Source organism: Bufo gargarizans, chromosome 8, assembly GCF_014858855.1.
Source record: "Bufo gargarizans isolate SCDJY-AF-19 chromosome 8, ASM1485885v1, whole genome shotgun sequence".
NCBI lineage: Eukaryota > Metazoa > Chordata > Amphibia > Anura > Bufonidae > Bufo > Bufo gargarizans.
The window spans coordinates 48,816,584-48,836,631 of record NC_058087.1 but is presented as its reverse complement, the minus strand read 5'-3'; the positions used below and the strand labels follow the sequence as shown (position 1 = coordinate 48,836,631).

The following is a 20,048-nucleotide window of genomic DNA, read 5'->3' as shown; positions in this document are numbered from 1 at the left end:
CAATTGGGGACATTTTGGTTGTCCCATGGTGCTTATAATCGGTCGTGTTCTATGCCATCCCTATGTTATCTCTATCTCTGTGATGAGGTTGAAATAGACACCTGCGTATAGTAGTAATCGTATTGATAGAGTGATGGGTAGCCTATACAGGGTTAATATCTTGTTGTGGTCTCTTTATGCCCTGATCTCTGCTCTCTGTATTTTGGTGTCGTTTATTGAACTTTGCGGTTGGCAATTCTCTATCTACATGTCATGATTTATATCAATATATAAGTCATTATCTGAAGGTTTCCCCTTTCTATTTCAATAGGGAATCTGGCATCGTATTGTCTCCGGTGGTTGGATAAATTTAGGCTCCTGATGAGGTGGTTTCACCAGAAACGCGTCCGAGCCAGTGTTGATCCCTAGACAATGTGATCAGACGAATTGAATACGTATTAGGCAGCGTCAGTTCTATTTTAATGTGAACCAGCAGTGAGCGAGGTCAGCATTGCAGTGGGGGTGTTGGAGGATAGGGAGTCTGCATAGGTATTACGCTGAAGGTGAGAGCAGTGTTTACCATCAGGTATCAATCACATCCTAGACCTGAACCCGGCCTCCTCACTACTGTGTGCACTATAGGCCGCTCCCAGTTGAATATATATGAACTAATGTCCCTGTGTATACACATATGTACTCAGCTAGATCAGTAAACAGCACCGTGATATCTCCGAAGTATGGTATTGTGTGTTTATAGTATATCTTAAGTGTAGTTCCCCCAATTTTAAGTCAAGTAACAGAATAAAGTTGGTTTGTTATTTCTATTTTAGCGTCCCTACAATAACGAATTATTGGCGACGTAATTGTGAATATCCATCAATAATTGCGGTGAATTTTGGTTAAATCCAGGCATCCTCAAACTGCGGCCCTCCAGCTGTTGTAAAACTACAACTCCCAGTATGCCCGAACAGCCTACAGGTATCAGCCTACAGCAGGGCATTGTGGGAGTTGTAGTTTTACAACAGCTGGAGGGCCGCAGTTTGAGGATGCCTGGTTAAATCCACAGGATATAAGAAAAACAATAGAAAATAATGCATTTATACAATAAATGCAAAAATTATATATGGACTAAGCCCTCACTCTGATATGATATAATCCGAGACTCTCGGCCAATATATTTGGATCAAAACATATTTGTGCCCGCCTACCCGCGCCAAGGTGGTCTCAGTCAGGCAGGTCCTACTCTAAACCTACCTATTCCGTATGGGCATCTACATCCAGGAGAGCAGACTCTGCACAGATAGTGTTACCTCTGTGCATCAAGTAACCAATGAGGGGAGGAGCGCGCACAGCTATATGTACCCCTAATCAAGGCCGCCTGTGGGATAGGAGGGGCAAAAGTGCACAAGAATGCTACACGCCAGATAGAAGCGCATTCACACCTGAAGGTGCCACTCCTTCAAGAACATAAATTTATCAAAAATCACAGAAATAGATGAAAAAAAAACATCCTGCACGTTATGATAACTGAATATGCAGATGTACATGGCAACAATGTATGTGTATATTAGCCCTCAAAACAAAAGAATATAATCGGTCGGCCTCCCCTCTACGCCAGTTCTCCCGACACTCAGGTTAATGGGTGAAACTGAGACGACCGTGGTGCTCAGTCGGAAAAAGTCAGGTACAATCCAGTCATCTGCTATATACGATTTCTCCCTATGCCCTGCGCAGTTTGTTATTTCAATAAATGGATTTAACGAAGACTGATGAGTGTCGTGGATTGTTTTCCTTTTCTTGATCATATACATTAGTACACGGCAGTCTCCTTCTAACAAAGCTAGAACCAGCCCTGTACCTCACATGGGTCCCGAGATCTCCCCATTCATTGCTCCGATTGTGCTAGATTTAGGGAACGGCATGGGCTCAGTTTAAATCTTCAACTGTAACCAGCCATATCTTCTTTTAGAAGCTGTGTCTGTTACAGGGAAAGAGCTGCAGCAGAAAGGACACACCCCATAAGCTGACAGCCTGAAATATGGGTACAGCTACATGGCGATACTGGTCACGCGACCAGGTTCGCCGAGTAGCGATAATCGCATAGAAATGAATGGGATCACTGCGTCCACTGCAAAAAATCCAACACTGCTGGATTTCTCGCGACAGATGCGGTGATCCCATTCATTTCTATGGGATTACCGCTACCCAGCGAACCTGGTCGCTTAACCAGTATCACCGTGTAGCTGTACCCTTATTTCAGGCTGTCAGTTTATGGGGTGTGTCCTTTCTGCTGCAGCTCTTTCCCTGTAACAGACACAGCTTCTAAAAGAAGATATGGCTGATTAAGGTTGAAGATTTAAGCTGAGCCCATGCGACCACCTCAGGTGGACAGGAAAGGAGCAAACAGCAGGTGGCGCTATACAGATCCATTTTATTGAATAGCTCAGTGGGTATACTACATTTCTAATTACATGCAATTGCAAAAGTATTCAGATCCAGGTGCTGGTTTGGAAAATGTGTACCTTTCATTTCACATCCCCTTTAACATTGGGCAAGAAAATTTGATGAATGAACATGCTAGGTCCTTCAGAGAACTGGAGAGCTTCTTTTCAACCACACTTTGCTCTGGCTTATACTTGAAGGTCCTCTGTAATACTAATAGTGTATTCATAAAAGATTTAATACAATACTTGTAGCAATAATAATCTGCATTCTTCTGTTTTATTTAGGACCAACAGATTGATTTGCAAAGTAATTCTTGTAGTCGCACATTTATTTTTTATTTTTTTTCTAAACCAGCTTTCCAGCGATGATGCAGTGAAGAGGATATTGTCGGGAGACAAAGTGGACCTCAAAGGCAAGCCGCCACCAAGTTCCAAATCTCAGGACAAAGAGAACAGGGAAGCAAAGGATGAAGAGAGGAAAAGTCACAAGGAGAAAGAAGTAAGATGGCGTCACTGACGTAATTTTTATTTTATTTTTTGTGTGCAGATTAAGAACAATTATAGAGATCTGTTCCGGTCATGCTGTCTCTTTTCTACTCCCAAGGCCAAGTTCACATCAGCGATGGAGGCTCCGTTTGGGACCTTCGTTGCAGATTCCGTCAAATGACCGGGAAAAAAAAAAGGCCTGCGTTCAGTTTCGGTTCAGGATTCTGATCAGAAACTGAATGGACTCAATTGTAGTCAGTGGAATCTGATCAGCTCAGTTTGGGTCAGTTATGTGCGTATCTGGAGACCTGTAACGGAGCAGAACGACGGAAATATCTAGCGGTGATGTGAACTCCTTTCAAGATGGTCACCACAAACGTGCCCAGCGTAAGAAAGTCCAAAACAAGCCCCCCTGCCAGTACCTTCATCACCTACATTAGCGGCGTTGGTCCATCCACGGTCATTCCTTCCGTCCCCGCAGCTTGGACATTTACCCCCGCTGTGGCGGTTAGCAAGCGTTGTTGTATGATCTCCACAGCTCACTGTGTCTTACTGCCATTGATAGGACTGTAGAGAATCATTGATTATTCAGAGTATAAGGACATCTGACACTTTATGATATGATTATGGTGAAAAATTGTCACTGTGTTTATGGAAGTACCGGTATGTCCCCCGTGACACACAGCACATGCCTCTATAAAGCTCTGTTCACATTACAGATGTACGTTTATTATATTCAAAAAGAATACGTCGGATGCTCATAGATTATCAGATTATACTCAGCTATACGGAAGGGTATAGTCAAACACTCTATATCAGTTTGACTATGCTGGCAACTACGCTAAATATGTCAGGTTGTAGGGCCCCAATAACCTGACGTATGCTAAAAGAGTATCCTTATGGCATGTGTTTTAATGCCTACACAATTCAATACAGATGCATCCAGTAAAAATGTTTACCGGGCACAATACTTTTTTTATACAGTGGTGAGTGATATATGCCACTGTATGCTTATACCACGATTTACATCGGAGCCTTCCGTTGGAGGTATACAGGAGCAGTGTAGGACTGGGGTTCCTAGTGTCCACCAGAGGAAATCATTCTGGGCGCCCAAACCGTATATTATTAAAGGGGTTGTCCGGGTTTTGAGCTGAACCCGGACATACCTCCATTTTCACCCAGGCAGCCCTCCTGACTTGAGCATCGGAGCAGTTAATAATCCGAAGCTCTCTTTTGCCTGCGCTAAATCGCGCAAGGCAAAGGCATTTTCAAGAGTTCTGGTGACATACCGGGCTCTCAATGGGGCTGCCAGGAAGCCCGGTAACCTCACCGGCACTGATGGGCGGGCTTTAGCGCTGCTCTAGCCAGTAAAATGGCTAGGGCAGCGCTAAAGCACGCCCATCTGAGCCGTATGTTATTAAAAAACAAAAGAGACCTTGCCCTGCGCGATCTAGCGCAGGGCAATGGAGCGCATCGGAGCATGAGATGCTCCGATGCCAACATCAGGGGGGCTGCCTGGGTGAAAATAAGGGTATGCCCGGGTTCAGCTCTGAACCCGGACAACCCCTTTAATAAAGTCTAATAGGTTTTGATTAAAAGAAATAGACCCTAGTGGTACGTGATTGGCTTTAGAGGCAGCTCCAAAGGGCTTTACTTCTACTGGGCTTTTGGGCCCACTTTGTTATCAGAGCCCGGGCCCCCCAGAGGCACCTGTGGTCCTCTGGTGGGGCAGTCCGACACTGTACAGGAGATACTCCTGGTGTATATCTCCAACAGAAAGTTCAGACTTGCCTAAACTGCCTAATATACATACCGTATTTATTTTCCTTTTCAGTGGCATACAGTTGCATAGTTTGGCTGCACTCTCTTGAAAAGTGTAACCCAAATGCAGTGGCCAAAATCTATGGACCTTTTGGCGTACAAGGACAACATTAGTTTTGTATGATATTTGTCTTTTGATGCAGTGTACATGGAATAGTGCACTTGTATATCGGGTGGAGTTGTCCTACCATGGCTTTTAAATGGACAGTAATGTGCTTTTGCTTTCTTTAGAAATAAATTACCATTTAATTTTGAGAAAATGTCTGTTAAGTCTTTTTTTTTGTTCTACCTTTTAGGACAAAAGAGAAACTGAAATCAGAGAAAGAAGTGGAAGCAGAGATAGGAAGGACAGACAACTCAAAGAGGACGAGAAAAAAGAGAGGGAAAGAAAAAAGGAAAGGGAGAGAAATGGGGAGACAGAGAGAGATGGCTTGCGAGAGGGAGAAAAAAATGAGAAGGAAAAGAACAGAGCGAGAGAGTCCCGGTCTGATAAGGATAAAGAAAGAAGTAAAGAAACGTCTGAGCGAGAGAAAGGCAGGGAAAGGGAAAGACAAAGTGATGGGAGTCAAGGAAAAGAGAAGGACAGAACGAGGGAGAAAGTAAGAGAGCGATACAGGGAGCAGGAAAGAAACCCGGACAAAGAGAAGGACTCCGAACATCGCAGTCGCGACAGAGACAGTGACCGTGGGGAGCGTAGTAGGGACCGCGAGCAAGAAAAAGCACGAACCCGAGAAAGGGATAAAGAGCGCAAAAGGGAGCGAGACCCTGAGAGGGAAAGAAGGAAAGAACGTGGAAGGGATAATGATTACCAGACGGGAAGAGAGGAAAAACCGCAAGTTGAAGAAAAGACGGAACGCAAGGTAACGCTGCGAGCTACCAATACTAAATAATCTCTGCGTCTGTGAGATGGCACATGGGCATCAGAAGCACTGGAATAACTTCATAGTTTAGCCTGTTGCTTTATGGGCCCATCAGTACAGAAATCCATCCCTTTTTTTAAAGCTTGTCCAGTGGGATTATACTTTTTCTACCTCGAGCAGAGTGGGTTAAACAAGCATTATTCACCACGCCTGTTTTCCTGCTGCTGCTGCAATTCCTACACGTACCGGTTCCCCTCTGGTCTCTATGTGCCTCGGGACTGACTGCGGTAGGTCACTGCTGAGGCCACTGATTGGCTAAGCAGGCAGCCCCTGCCGTTTCCTGTACAAGCAAACAATATTTGCTTAAAGGGGCACTCCAGTAGTTTCAAGTTGTTCCCTATCCACAGGATAGGGACTAACTATTACACAGGTGGTGGCCCTACCCCTGGAATCCCCACAGATTATGAGACTGGGGGCCCTTTACCATGCAGGGCCCCCCAAAATGAATGGAGTAGCAGGTTGGACATATGCATACATCTCTATGGGACCTGCTGTAAATACCTGAGGTCTGTACTCTATCTCCAGCAGGTCCCCTATTGATATATGGAGGGGCAGTACACAAACTGCTGCTCTGTTCACTTTGGGGGACCATGCCAGAGTACAGGGGTCCTGTTTTCATAGGGGGCCCAGTGGATGGACACCTACTTATCTAAAAGTTATCCTCTGTCCTGTTGGGGAGAACATTAAATTACCGGAATACTCCTTTATAGCATACCTGTCACTTTGAAAATGTAGAGCAATCTGCAGGCAGCAGGTTATAGAGCAGGAGGAGCTGAGCAGATTGATATAGAGTTTTATGGGAAAGGATTAAGGACAACTTGTAATTTATACATTTAAAGCTCTGCCCTTTCTATGCTTAGGAGTCCAGTGGATAGTCCCGATCAGTGACGGATTGCTTTGTACACACTCATACGGCGGAGGCTGTCAGTCATTGTAGGACCACCCACTGGACTCCCAAGCACAGAAGGGCAGAGTATTATGCATCAATCTGCTCAGCTCGTCCTGCTCTATAACATGCTGCCTGCAGATTGCTCTGCATTTTCAATGTGACAGGTTAAACAGCCAAACTGTGTACGACCGTGTGCCCTAGTGCCTCTACTCGCCTCTCACTCTGCTTCCTCAGGAGGTGTCACAGACATTGCTAGCCATTGTGCGCTGTCTTTGTGCGATCATGTAGGAGGTCTTATGGTTTTTAAATAGAATGTCAATACATTTTTCCTAATTATTAACCCCATATAGTGCACTACTTCATTATACAGCCTTTATTGTCATGCCTTTGGACCATTTTGTCGATGTCTCATTTTGAATGTTCACTTTTTGCTATAAAATCAATGATGAAAGGCAAACCTTTGATTTAGCGTTTTCTGTTTCATCTCTCTTCTGAAAGAAACCTTTTGATCGTGTCTTTTTTTTTTTTATTGAATGACCAGAATGCAACAGCAGTTCTGTCCAAAGATCAATCATAAAGTCCCACTGTACATTTCATCCTGCTTCTGCCATTTTGCAGTGTCAGGGTGCATATACATGACTGTGAAAAATGGCCGTTTTCAGAACCATTGCGTCTGTGGGGCTATTCACAAAGCCATTTTTTGAGAGGTTAAAAAAAAAATAAAAAATAAAAAAAGCTAATGAAATAGACAGGTCAGAAAATGAATGCACACATGGATGCAAAATGGCCACTGACAGTGTATCTGTGTGAGTGAATGTCCCTTAAAGGTGTTCACTGGTAATTAATACAGTAAAATTGCTGAAAATACTTAAATATTACTTTATTACAAATATATTCCCAAATACCTTTCATTAGTTATAATGGCTCATTATGTCTAGGGAGCAATCCTTAGGGGAAATAAAATGGCCGCCGTCCTATTAGTACACACAGAACCTGTCCTAATCGCACAGGAGGATACGTTACTTCACAACACGGACCCAAAGAATTGCCTGCTCTACTTGTCAGGGCTTACGATCCCAAATGCAGCTGATAAGATCTTCAGCTGAATCTCTGTAGGAATGGAGTTCATGAGGAGACATGAAGTACAAAGAGGAGATGGGGATGTGACTAATGAGCAGCAGCACTTTATAAAGTCTTGATTACCACAGTCTGTCCTGTCCGTGCCCTCTGTACTTCATGTCTCCTCATGGACTCAGATTGGTACCGCAGTCGTTCCACCCTCATTCTGTTCTATTCATTATTGGCAGAACATTACGCAAGGAGATAACTGGGCATCTTTTATCCTGATGAAAGATGCCATCAACTGCTCGTTCCTCGGCTGATCGATTGCTCGATTATGTGAGCCAATTATCTGGAGCTTTAACGCTTATTGCTTATAAACTGCGCGGTAATCGGGCAAACTAAGGCCTCTTTTACAGGTCAGTGTTTGATCAGTGATTGTGAGCAAAAACCAGGGGTGGAGCCTCCACAGAGTTAATGTAGAATGAAAAGATCTGCACCTGCTCTGTATTTTTGACCCACACCTGGTTTTGGCACACCATCACTGATGAAAATACGGATGTGTGAAAGATGCCTAAAAGGGTCTCCAAAGTGCTGATGAGCCCTCAGGAATTCACAGATAAGAGCTAAAAAAGCAGAGAGTCAGACCGCTCCTGTGATGGATTTCATAGTGAAATCTTGATGCATGAATTGATACTCTTGCTAGAGGAATGAAGCCTATAGGTCAGGGATCGGCAAACAAATGTATAACACCCTTCTTTGGCCTCTGTTGGGTGAATGGATAATTTTGACCTACGCCAGGACCTTTATCCGGCATGCATGCCAAACTAAGGGCACAAATGTGATGTGAAAAGAGTTTTATCCATTTTCGAGAAGCACACAGGACTGCATGTCCGTGACATGGTGGAATCTATGCCTGGGGGTTGTCCCATTTTGGACATTGCGATAGCAATATGCCTCCAGTGTCCGATAGGTGCAGGTCCTACCTCTGGGACATGTACCTATCTCTAGAACAGAGCCTGCACATAGGCAGCCGCCCTCCATTCATTCCTAGGGGAGTGCTGAAAATAACCAGCTCTGCGCTCGGCTATTCTCGGAAGTCCAATAAAGATTAATGGGAAGTGCACAGCACAAGCGCAACCTTTCCATTTACTTCTATGGGGCTGACAGAAATAACCACGTGCTCGGCTATTTTTGGCAGAAATGAATGGAGTTGTCCACACTCCTTGAGTTTGAGGGCTCTGTTCTAGAGATAGGTGCGACCCGCACAGCCACCACCCCGTAGACCAAGCTGTGCCACCAGCTTTATTCTTTGTGTTAGTTCTGGCTCCTGCTGCAAACAGCTGATTAGGAAGGGTGTCGGACACCCACCAGTCTGATTCTGATGACCTCTCCTAAGGATTGCTTATCAATATCTAGAACCTGGAAAACCTCTTTAGCTGCTCCTCAGAGATCTGAGAAACGTATCTCTCTTTTACAGCATAAAGCATCAGACGATTCTACGAGGAAAACCTCTGAGGTCCCTTCAGGAGAAGACAAACTCATCCCACAGAAGGAGGTAATGTAGAGAAGCACTGCGTCCACCATCTGTAATGTTCATCGTAGGTTGCACCAATATTCCCTACCGCCCCCGGGAGACTTGGTGTAGGACTTTATTAGCAATTTTGGTTGTAATCAGGGCCCTCGGTCACAGAGTAATAAAAGTTTATTGCGGCATAAATATTAAACTCTTGTTAAAGGAAGATTTTGCTGCTGGTTTTAGATGTTCATCATTAAACATTGATGTTAATTGGGAAGAAGGAAACAGTACAACTCCGTACTGAGAAACCTCTCGCCAGTACAATATGCAGGCTCTCGTGGTAGTCTGGTGATTACCATGGAATGGATGGTATTGCTTTGCCGTTCATCTGATAGTGATTAGCAGTGATTAGCAATGTGTGACTGTGGTTATCGTGGCTACATCTTGTAATTGTAATAATTGTGCTTGTCTTTGCATTGTCCATGGAGTCCTCTCATGCCGGAGATGAGGTCTACTGTCCGCTGCTTTAGGCCACTATATCCTTGCTTATGCGTTTGCAGTTTCCCAGTTTCTCTATATATGTCTCCAAATTATTATAGTATTCATTATTTGTTACATTTTAAAAATTTTCAATTTTAATTGTAATGTAATTTTTCTTCATTTTTAGAAGGCCCCTGCCCAGTCCAAATCATCACGACCATCAGCCTCAAAACTGCGAGAGAGACGACCAGCAAAACCTAGTGGTGAAGGTAAGGTTGGGCAAAAAGGACAAATCGCGAGTGGTAGATTTTTATGGACTGCAAAACACAGCCTTTTCCATTAGCACTCGATCTCCATGGTATGAAAATGTCTCCGTACCTCCATGATTACAGAATAGACCCAAACTCCTTTAATCAATTTTCCAGGAGCTGAACTAAAGTATGCCCCGTTCATAGTCAGACCTGCGGGACCAAATGAATTTCAACCGTGCACCGCACCTTATCAGAATGTTACCTGTACATTCAATTTCTTTAAAGGTTCTTTAAAGAGGGTGTCCGGGATTGGGGAGATTGGTGTAAGTGTACTAGAGTGACATACATATTACACACATGTATGTCCTACCTTTGCCACACATTTCTGAAGCCCCGTTTTGATATAGGATATTCTTAGCCGGAGGTGCCTGTTTTCTTATACTCAGTGACGTACCGGGTCCCTTGCAGGCGAGCGAAGCTTCTTCTTCCGCGACACAGGGAGCCCGGTGACGTCACAGTCGGCCTAAGTAATTATGCAGAGCGCACGGAGGGGCGCTATCTAGGCTGGCAGACATTGCGCTAAGCCACGCCCCTCCGGTCCTGTGACGTCACCGGGCATGGAGCTTTCTAATGAATGAAGGCGGCAGATCACTATGCTACTTAGCATAGAAAACTCCTTCCATGTAAAATACAGGCTAATGGGGCAGAAGGCTGGAGAATCAGGGGGGCGGATACATGGAGAAGTGGACTATGTGCGGCAGGAGGCGGAATATGTATGAGGGGGCGGGTGCGGGGACGAGTTGATAGACAGTTGAAACCAGGAGATGCCGCGCTGCGCTGGGACCCGCAGTGCGGCAGGAAGTCATCACACACATAAACATCAATGTCAACAATCTGTTGGGGACCATAGGAGCCGTGCAGAAGTGTAAAAAATACCTAAAAACATCAGGGGAACCTTGACTCGGCTAGTAATTGTGAGTAAAGTATTTTTTTCAAAAAAAATTTGATCCCGGACAACCCCTTTAAGAGGAGCTGTCACCTCTCCTGACATGTCTGTTTTAGTAACTACTTCCACCCCCCCATGTAATAACAATTCCGTATCCTCTATTCGTATGACTCTGTGTCACAAGACATTGAAATTATGAAGGAATCACAAGTAGTTTGCAATAAAGATCCACCTGGGTGCTACCAATTGGGGTGTGTCCCTGCACAGTCTACCGCTGGGAGCACTGATTAGATAATGTTATACTGGGCAGTGACACATCCACAGCTGCTAACATCCAGCTGGACCCTCATTGCAAACTGCTGGTAGTTCATTCATAACGTCTAGCAGGAATAATAAAGGAATCGCACAACATAGTCATAAGAATGGGTGATCCAGAATTGTTGTTACTTGGGGGATGCAAGTTGTTGCCAAAACAGACATGTCAGGAGAGGGGACAGGTCCTCTTTAAATGAGAAATAACGCAGAAATAAAATGTCTTGCATTGTGGCTCAGTGGTTAGCACTGGTGCCTTGCAGCGCTGGGGTCCTAGGTTGGAATCCGACCATGGACAACATCTGCATGGAGTTTGTATGTTCTCCCCGGGGTTTCCTCCCACACTCCAAAGACATACTCTGATAGGGACCTTAGATTGTGAGCCCTATTGGGGACAGCGTCATGCCAATGTCTGTAAAGCGCTGCGGAACATAGCACCACTATAGAAGAGCATAAAATAAATAAATTAATATATTTATAGATATATAAACCGTTTTGAAAAATGTTCTGCATGATTTCAGATTTTTCTACGTAGGCAAAATAAAGGCCTCTTTTGTAGCTTGACATGTCGGTATAGTGCTTCCAGTTTTCTTACGGCTGGAAACCCCCTCGAGATACATTGTAGCTTCTAATGACCGGCTATGTGTTGTGTAGAGTTCAGTAACTACAATCTCCGCTCAGAGTGGCAGCATTGTGATCTTTACCGTTTCTCCCTTTTACAGGAGGGGCCACCAGCGATGAAGGTAAGATGCTTTATTTGGTAGTATTCACATGCTCAGTATACAAGCACATTATCGTCTGGAAGAAAACTTGTCGCGTCCTCCCCTTTTGGAGGAGAAAAGTGTTTTTACTAAAGAAGGTTATTAAAGGGGTTTTCTCTGATTTTCATATTGAAGACGTATCCTTGGGATAGGCCATCAATATATGATCGGTGAGGGTCCAACTCCTGGCACCCCTGCCGGTCAGCTTCAGTGAGCAATGCGACCTGTGATGTCACGTTCATCAGTCACTTGGCCTAGGTGCCGCTCTGTTTCATTCTGGTTAAATCGCGCAGGGCAAAGGCTCTTTTGTTTACAATAACACACTGCCGGGCGGAGGCAGTGTGTTCGGTGACTCTGAGGGGCGGGCTTTAGCGCTGCCCTAGCCGTTTTACTGGCTAGAGCAGCGCTAAAGCCCGCCCATCAGTGCAGGTAATGTCACCGGGCTTCCTGAGCAGCTGGAAGAAGAGGGTTTAGCTCGCCTGCAAGAGACCCGGTACGTCACCAAGTATTGGAAAACAGTAACATCCGGCTAAGAATATCCTATATGAAAACAGGGCTTCAGAAATATGTGGCAAAGGTAGGACATGCATGTATGTAATATGTATGTCACTCTAGTACTAGTACACCAATCCCCAATCCAGGACAACCCCTTTAAAGGTTCTCAGCTTACCAGGGCAAAAAACAGAACCTCCAGAACTTTAGAACCTCCAGTCTAAGCTGCAGTACCAAGCACAGCCACTATCCAATGGATGGCGCTCTGTTTGGCAAGCTGTGAGGAGGCTTTGGTGCACAACAGAGCTACAGCACCGTGGCCTCATCAAATACCTGATCATCAGGGTTGCCGGGAGTCGGACTCCCCTGATCACATATTGATGGCCTATCCTGAGGATAGACCATCAGTATGAAAGTCTCGGAATACCCCTTTCACAATTTGTCAATGCAGTGACTACTACTACCCCACAATTATTTTGAATATATTAAACCCTTATTCCCATCTTGGATGTTTTATGGAATATCCACAGGATATTCCGTAAATGTTTGACAGATACAAGTCCCACTTCAAGGACCTGCACCTATGTGCTTTAAGGACTATTCTGTGAATATGCCATGACAGTTCATGTTGGGAATACCCCTTTAAAGTTGCTGTAATGGCAGTAGAGTGCTCCTAGCATGCTTATTCTTCAAAGTTCTGTGCTGCACAATTTCATTGATGTGATATATAGGGGTCAACGCTCTAATATTAGACAATGAAAATGAGGCAGCTTTCAGCTGAATACATTGGATCACTTTGAAGACAGTAATATGTTAAAAGTATGTTCGTTTGTGAAATGTCTACCCCTAAGTGTCCATCTGAACACGCATGGACAGTAGGATGTCATGTTACCTTGTCAATAATTATAGTTTTCAGTAGCAGGGAATGTAAAAAGCTGTTTCTCTATCATTTCTTATCCTGTGTATGTTGCTAGGACAGTATTTATTGTCTGTGACCATTGAATGGGGGTTGATTTCTGTTTCTTCATTTAGAAGGTGGAACTACAGAGTTGCATCATTCAGAAAGCCATGATGTTGCTGATACAAACATTGCTGCGCAGAGGTAATTCCCTAGCGACCTGCAATCTGTATATTCTAAGGCCCCTTGCAGAAGAGCGTTCCTCCCGCAGCGAGTCCGCATCGCAGCTCCCGGCCTGACCTCCCAGCGCTGCCGGGGGTCACATAGCATTATATTGATTTATGATGCTATGTAACCCTTCCAGTTCTGTAATGTATTGGATAACGCCGGCAGTGTTATCCAATACATTCCAGAACTGTAAGGGTTACATAGCATCATAAATCAATATAATGCTATGTGAATCCCGTCAGGCTGGGTGCTGCGATGCGGACTCGCTGCGGGAGGAACGCTCATCTGCAAGAGGCCTAAATCAGTCGATCAGATGATTTGTCATTTTTTATTATACTTTTATCTGTTGTAGAAAAATCCCTCGACCTGGAAGTGCCCGACCTGCACCACCAAGAGTCAGACGTGAGGCCAGCGCAGAAGTAGTTGCTCCAGAAAGGTGGGTTGGTGACGGAGGTGAGGCTTGAAGTTCTTGGCCTTCAGTGCAAAAGCTTTACCTAGGCCTAACTGCCCTCTGCCATAAGCAAATATATCAAGAACTATATTGTATGATCTAACACCTATAGCAATATCTGATGCACTGATAATAATTTATCTGTGTAATATGAAGCATTAGAAAACATGACTTCTAATGCAGTTGAGGTTTTGACTAGAGAAACACTAATATTACAGTATACATGTCTATAATGATATTGTGCGTGACCCATCACAGCAACTACATATGCACAGTATACAGTGGTGCTGCTCATTCATGCAGCATCAGGGGCCCAGTTGCGTCTTCTACCTCTGCTGTACATCTCCTGCCACTATGCCACTGGAAGTGGTGGTCTTCCACGGTGTTGTAGAAAGTAACGATTTGTTAAAGTACTTGCGCCTGTTGATTTATGTCCATGTCTTTACATAGGGTCAGCAGTGGAAAAGGTGTATCCAACGTCATTGTTGACAAGCGGAAAGATGACGACGACGACAGGGAGTTTGTGGTGGAAGAAGCTTCTCCTCAGTTATCAGAGATGCCCAAAATGGAGCTAGTAAGTGCCATAGACAGTAAAGCTGTGCCGTGCGGTAGATCACATGGAAAAGTCTTACCGGGCTTCTCTTTTTCAGGAGCCAGAGCTGGATCTCGCCGGAGATGAGAAACACGGTAAGTTATAAATTTTCTTTATTTATATCGCGCCAACATATTCTGCAACCCTTTACAATCAGGGGGTTTGTGTACAAACTGAGTCATAAGTAACATAGCAACAAACAAGTCAACAATTAAAACAAGAGGAACGGGGGCCCTGATCTTAAGAGCTTACAATCTATGAGGAGATAGGGGTGACACAGGAGGTAAAAGTGCTTGTTTTGTACAATGGTCCGGCCATCTTTACAAAATAGGGGAGTGGGTATAAGGCTGCCTACGCCAGCCATCAGTCAAAATCTGTAGTGCTTCTGAGTGAGCGGGGTTTGGATATTTGATCAGGTTCAGAAGAATGCTGATGAAGGGGATGAATGGAGTAAGATTAGGGGATGCGCTAGACCTAAAAACATGTGTTTTTAATAAGCGCCTAAAACTGTGGATGTTGTGAATTAGCCTAATTTCTTAGGGTAAGGTATTCCGGAGAATTAGAATTAGTGGAGCTCAGGAGAAGTCTTTGAGACAGGAGTTAGAGGTTTGGAATATAGTGGATGGTAGTCATAAGTCATTAGCTGAACGGAGAGCATGGGTAGGGTGGTAGACAGAGATGAGGGAAGAGATGTAGGGGGTGCAGCACTGTGGAGAGCTTTGTGGGTGAGAATGAGAAGTTTAAATTGAATCCAGTACTGTCCTGCACAGGATGGAGGCATTGGAGCAGCGGCTGGACAGATAAATGATCCTAGCTGCAATCAGGATAGATTGGAGAGGGGAAAGTCTTGTGAGGGGGAGGCCAATTAGTAATGAGTTACAGTAATCAAGACTGGAATGGCTCAGGGCAACAATGAGAGTTTTTGTTGCTTCCATAGTAAGAAGGGGGTGGATTCTATGTGATGTTTTTGATATGCAGGTGGCATGAGTAGGCAAGCGGTTGAATATAGGGAGTGAAGGAAAGATCAGTGTCAAACATACAGTGCCTTGAAAAACTATTCACACCCATTGAACTATTCCACATTTTTTCACGTTACACCCACAAAATTAAATGTATTTTATCTGATAGACCAACACAAAGTAGCAAGTATGTGTGAAGTGAAAAGAAAATGATTCATGGTTTTCAAACTTTTTAATAAATAAAAATGTGACAAGTGTGGCATACACTTGTATTCAGCCCCCTCTACTTTGATACTCCTAAATAAAATCCAATGTGATGACCTGGGAACCCTGGCGACAGTTCAGAAGTTCAGCCCGCCTCCAAACGTGGTTGGATTCAGGTGATTGCACCTGGCACGCATGATATGTTGCCTAGCTATTCTTTCCTCTCCCTTCCCATCCCCCTCCCCCCTTTCCTTCCTTGTCTTTGTTCGTCGATGTCTTGTCTTTGTCTGTCCCCCTGTTATTGCTTGTTTACGGTTTTGGTTTGCCATGCCATGAGCTGCACCTAGTAGCTCCTTGTTCAACAGGCTAATACTGAAGAATTGGTTATATGTCCTTGTCCTCATTTCTGCCATTGCCCACGGCTTGCTATGCCAAGCTTTATATCTCCCCAGCTACTGAGACATTTGATGGGAACATGCTTTTGGTGTTTGTCACCTCTGGACCATATTGCACGTGATCAGGGGGAATGTAATGCTTTATATGTCCATTTATATGCTGGCACGGTATGTTTTTATTGCCCGGAAATAAGTAATGTCTTGGTCTTTCACTGTTATAGCTGTTATGTCTAATTTATTGCTATATTTCTCTATGCAATAAAAAAAGAGATTCAACACTAAAATCCAATGTGATCAATTGCCTTCAGAAGTCACCTAATTAGTAAATAGAGTCCACATGTGTGTAATTTATTCTCAGTATAACTACAGCTGTTCTGTGAAGACCTCAGAGATTTCTTAGTGAACATCAGTGCTCAAACAGCATAATAAAAACCAAGGAACACACCAGACAGGTCAGGGATAAAGTTGTGGCGAAATGTAAAGTAAGGTTAGGATATAAGGAACACACCAGACAGGTCAGGGATAAAGTTGTGGCGAAATGTAAAGTAAGGTTAGGATATAAAAAAAAAAAAATCCAAACTCTGAACATCTCATGGAGCACTGTTCAATCCATCATCCGAAAATGGAAGGAGTATGGCACAACTGCAAACCTACCAAGACATGGTCGTCCACCTAAACTGCAAGACAGTAGTTGTATTTGAATCACGGTTATTTCTTGGTAAAGTGCTGTATACCTTGCTGTAAGGTACTGTATTTTCACATATCATGAAATAGTGTTTTTTCAATTAATCATCCTCTAATGCTTGGTGTGTAAATATATGTAGGCATAGAAGTAAATATAGATATCTAATGGCCAGCTTAACACTTTCAAGTAGGTGAAGACTGCATTTACTGTAGATCTTGGCACACCCACATGTTTATACAGTCAATCTGTGTACTAATGGCACACTTTAAAGCGTACATCTTGTTTGATTTTCTAAGTAGGTTTCGCAGTTCTTCACCAATTAGCTTCCAACTGTATCTTCTCTCTCAGCAGTCATAGATGTGTGCTATAATTCAGACCTGTTTCCACAGCATCTAAATAACAAAAAACCTGGAAGCACATTCCCCTGTGCGGTGATTGGGGAAGCCGGTCCTTCCTTCGAATATGCTGAGTCTCTCTGAAGAGACCAGCGTATTAGAGCTGCAGATCCTATAGAAGCCTGCAGGTTGCAGGCCTCATAGGATAACTGAAAATTGAGCTTATACTGTAGTTCTATGGAAAAAAAAAAGTCTGAAACGCCTGTACTTTCAAAATATAAAAATATTTATCCCATATAGTGAATTACATAAAGGAAACAAAAAGTCAAAATGGCTGATTCGACATTTTTTTTTCAATGCTTCACCCCCAAAAATTGAATAAAATGTGATAAAAGTCACACACACTTCAAAATGGTATTAATAAAAACTACAGCCCACCCCCCCCCACACACACCCACCTAACTATACAAAAAGTAATGGAGGTCAGAAAATATGGCGATGTAAAAAAAAAATATTAAACTTTTTTTTTTTCAGTATTAACACACACAAAATATAAATATATGGTATTGTTGTAATCGTACTGACACAGAGAATGAAGGGCATAGGTCAGTTTTGCTGCCTGGGGAACTATGTAGGGGCCAAACCCATAAAACACTGGTGGAATTGTGTTTTTTCTCCAATTCCACGCCATATGGAATTTTTTTCCCCCTGATTCTTACTACATTGTATGCCATAATAAATAGTAGCATAAGAATGTACAACTTGTCTTGCAAAAAACAAGCCCTCATTGGACTATGTGAACAGAAAGGAAAAAAAAAGTTAAGGTTATGTGAAGACAGGAAAGAAAAAGAAAAACGCAAAAACAAAAAAAAATTCCAATATCTAAGGGGTTGTCTCACTTAAAGGGAACCTGTCACTATGAAAATGCAATGTAAGCTACAGGCAGCATGGTATACAGCAGGAGGAGCAGTATATATTGGTATATAGTTTTTATGGAGAAAAAAAAAATCTGTAAAACTTTTAATTTATGCATTTAAATGTTCTGCTTATTCTGAGCTTTAAAGTCCAGGAGGCGGTCCTATTAGTGACTGACAGCTTTCTCTGTATACACAGTCATAGAGGAAAAGCTGTCAATCGCTGATGGCTCTGCCTCCTGGACTTCAAAGCCCAGAATGAGCAGGAATATAAATATATAATATACAAGTTTTACTGAATCTTTTCCCATAAAACTATACATCAATATATACTGCTCCTCCTGCCATCCAAACACCATGTTTAACGTGACAGGTTTACTTCAATACAAGGCACTTACTACTGTATTGTGATTGTCCATATTGCCTCTTTTGCTGGCTTGATTATATACTGTTCGTATGCAGGTGTGACGACCACCCTGCAATCCAGCAGTGGTGGTCGTGCTTGTACACTATAGGACAGTGATGGTGAACCTTTTAGAGCCAGAGTGCCCAAACTGCAACCCAAAACCCACTTATTTCTCACAAAGTGCCAACACGGCAATTTAACCTGAATACTACAATCCAATAGTATATCTTCCATGTACTTTATCGTTTAGCTATAATATCCTGCCTACATTCATTGCCCTGCCTGTGCTGTTCATAGTGCGCCCTGCGCTGATGAATGGCAGGAAAAGCCTAAAGCATATTGGCACACCTTAGACTTTATTTTCAGAGTTTGGGCGCCCATAGAGGCTCTAAGTGCTGCCTCTGGCACCCGTGCCACAGGTTCGCCACCACTGCTATAGGAGAAAGCTATGGTGGCCGGGACCATGGGAGCGTGCATAACAACACACGTGCAGCAGCCCTGCCACTTCGTATCTATGCTGCAGCAGTGGCCATAACCCCTGGAAACGGCCAGTATACAATGTAATGGAAAAATGTATCCAGCCAGCAAAGGAAGCAATATGGATGATCACAATACATTAGTAAGTGCCTTGTATTAACTTTGTCTACAGGATAAATGCCATTTGCTGAAGTGAGACAACCCCGTTATTATGTCGGGCCACGGGAGACCATAAATATGGAAAAATACATCATATTTTGTGCAAAATGCAATAAACTTTTGAAGGCAAAAAACTGGCTAAATTCTCCCATTTAATTTGGCCATAGACTTTCATTAACGGTGTGTTCAGCCATCAAATATTTGAGTCAGAATAACATTTGGAAGCTGAATAGCCCTGGTACTAGATGTTTGGAAATGTCTTAAATTCCCATCCTAATGTTCATTCAACTGCTCCATGGTATGTAGACCTATTTGCAATGCTCCATGGGAAAATAATATGCCAAGATGTATTGCCCAGTGAAGGAGAACCATCTCGCTAGCGCCACCTCTTGGAAGTGGTTCCAGTCAAAGTCTGACTTTTTTAATAAGCCTTGGAACGTGACAAGGGACAATAGCCAAGCCAAATATCCATCCGCAGACCGCTGTTTTGGGGTTCTTGCCCCTCGTGAGTATAGTTGGAGTCTGGCTGGCTGAGTAAGACGCCTTGGATGCAGCTTAAGGAGACCAGCTGTGTATGGAAACTTGGTGACAATGCTATTTTTCCTCATCATGTCCCAAGGCTTGTTAAAGGGCTTCTGTCAGCCCACTAAACCGTTTTTTTGTTTTTTTGTTTAATAATAATCCCTATACTGCGAGCTCTGCATATATAAGCTAAATAATCATTTTGGTTCAGTAGAATTTGATAAAAAGCTATTTTTATAATATGTAAATTACCTTGCTACCAGTAAGTGGGGCGGCTACTTGCTGGTAGCAGCCGCATTCTCCGATACTAATGACGCCCCCTCCGCATTGTGATTGACAGGGCCAAGGAACGGAATCGTTCTCTGCTGGCCCTGTTTGAATTCCAAATCTCGCGCCTGCGCCGTACCTGTCTTTAATCGGCACAGGCGCACTGAGAGGCGGCCGCTCTCTCGGCCGCTCCATCC

At 43.6% G+C, this 20,048-nt stretch overlaps 1 protein-coding gene across 2 annotated transcripts in view; it reads left to right on the top strand.

Moving 5' to 3' along the window:
• TRAF3IP1 (TRAF3 interacting protein 1) overlaps positions 1 to 20,048 on the top strand; it is a 42,983-nt gene that overhangs the window by 15,143 nt on the left and 7,792 nt on the right. Inside the window, exons 4-12 of one of the 2 annotated variants that reach the window (XM_044303654.1) lie at positions 2,779 to 2,922; positions 5,027 to 5,590; positions 9,079 to 9,156; positions 9,785 to 9,866; positions 11,829 to 11,849; positions 13,392 to 13,461; positions 13,838 to 13,921; positions 14,387 to 14,510; positions 14,587 to 14,623. In XM_044303654.1, coding sequence (XP_044159589.1) covers positions 2,779 to 2,922; positions 5,027 to 5,590; positions 9,079 to 9,156; positions 9,785 to 9,866; positions 11,829 to 11,849; positions 13,392 to 13,461; positions 13,838 to 13,921; positions 14,387 to 14,510; positions 14,587 to 14,623 — 1,204 coding nt within the window. The remainder of the gene's footprint in view (positions 1 to 2,778; positions 2,923 to 5,026; positions 5,591 to 9,078; positions 9,157 to 9,784; positions 9,867 to 11,828; positions 11,850 to 13,391; positions 13,462 to 13,837; positions 13,922 to 14,386; positions 14,511 to 14,586; positions 14,624 to 20,048) is intronic. The other variant, XM_044303655.1, reaches the window with a different exon arrangement.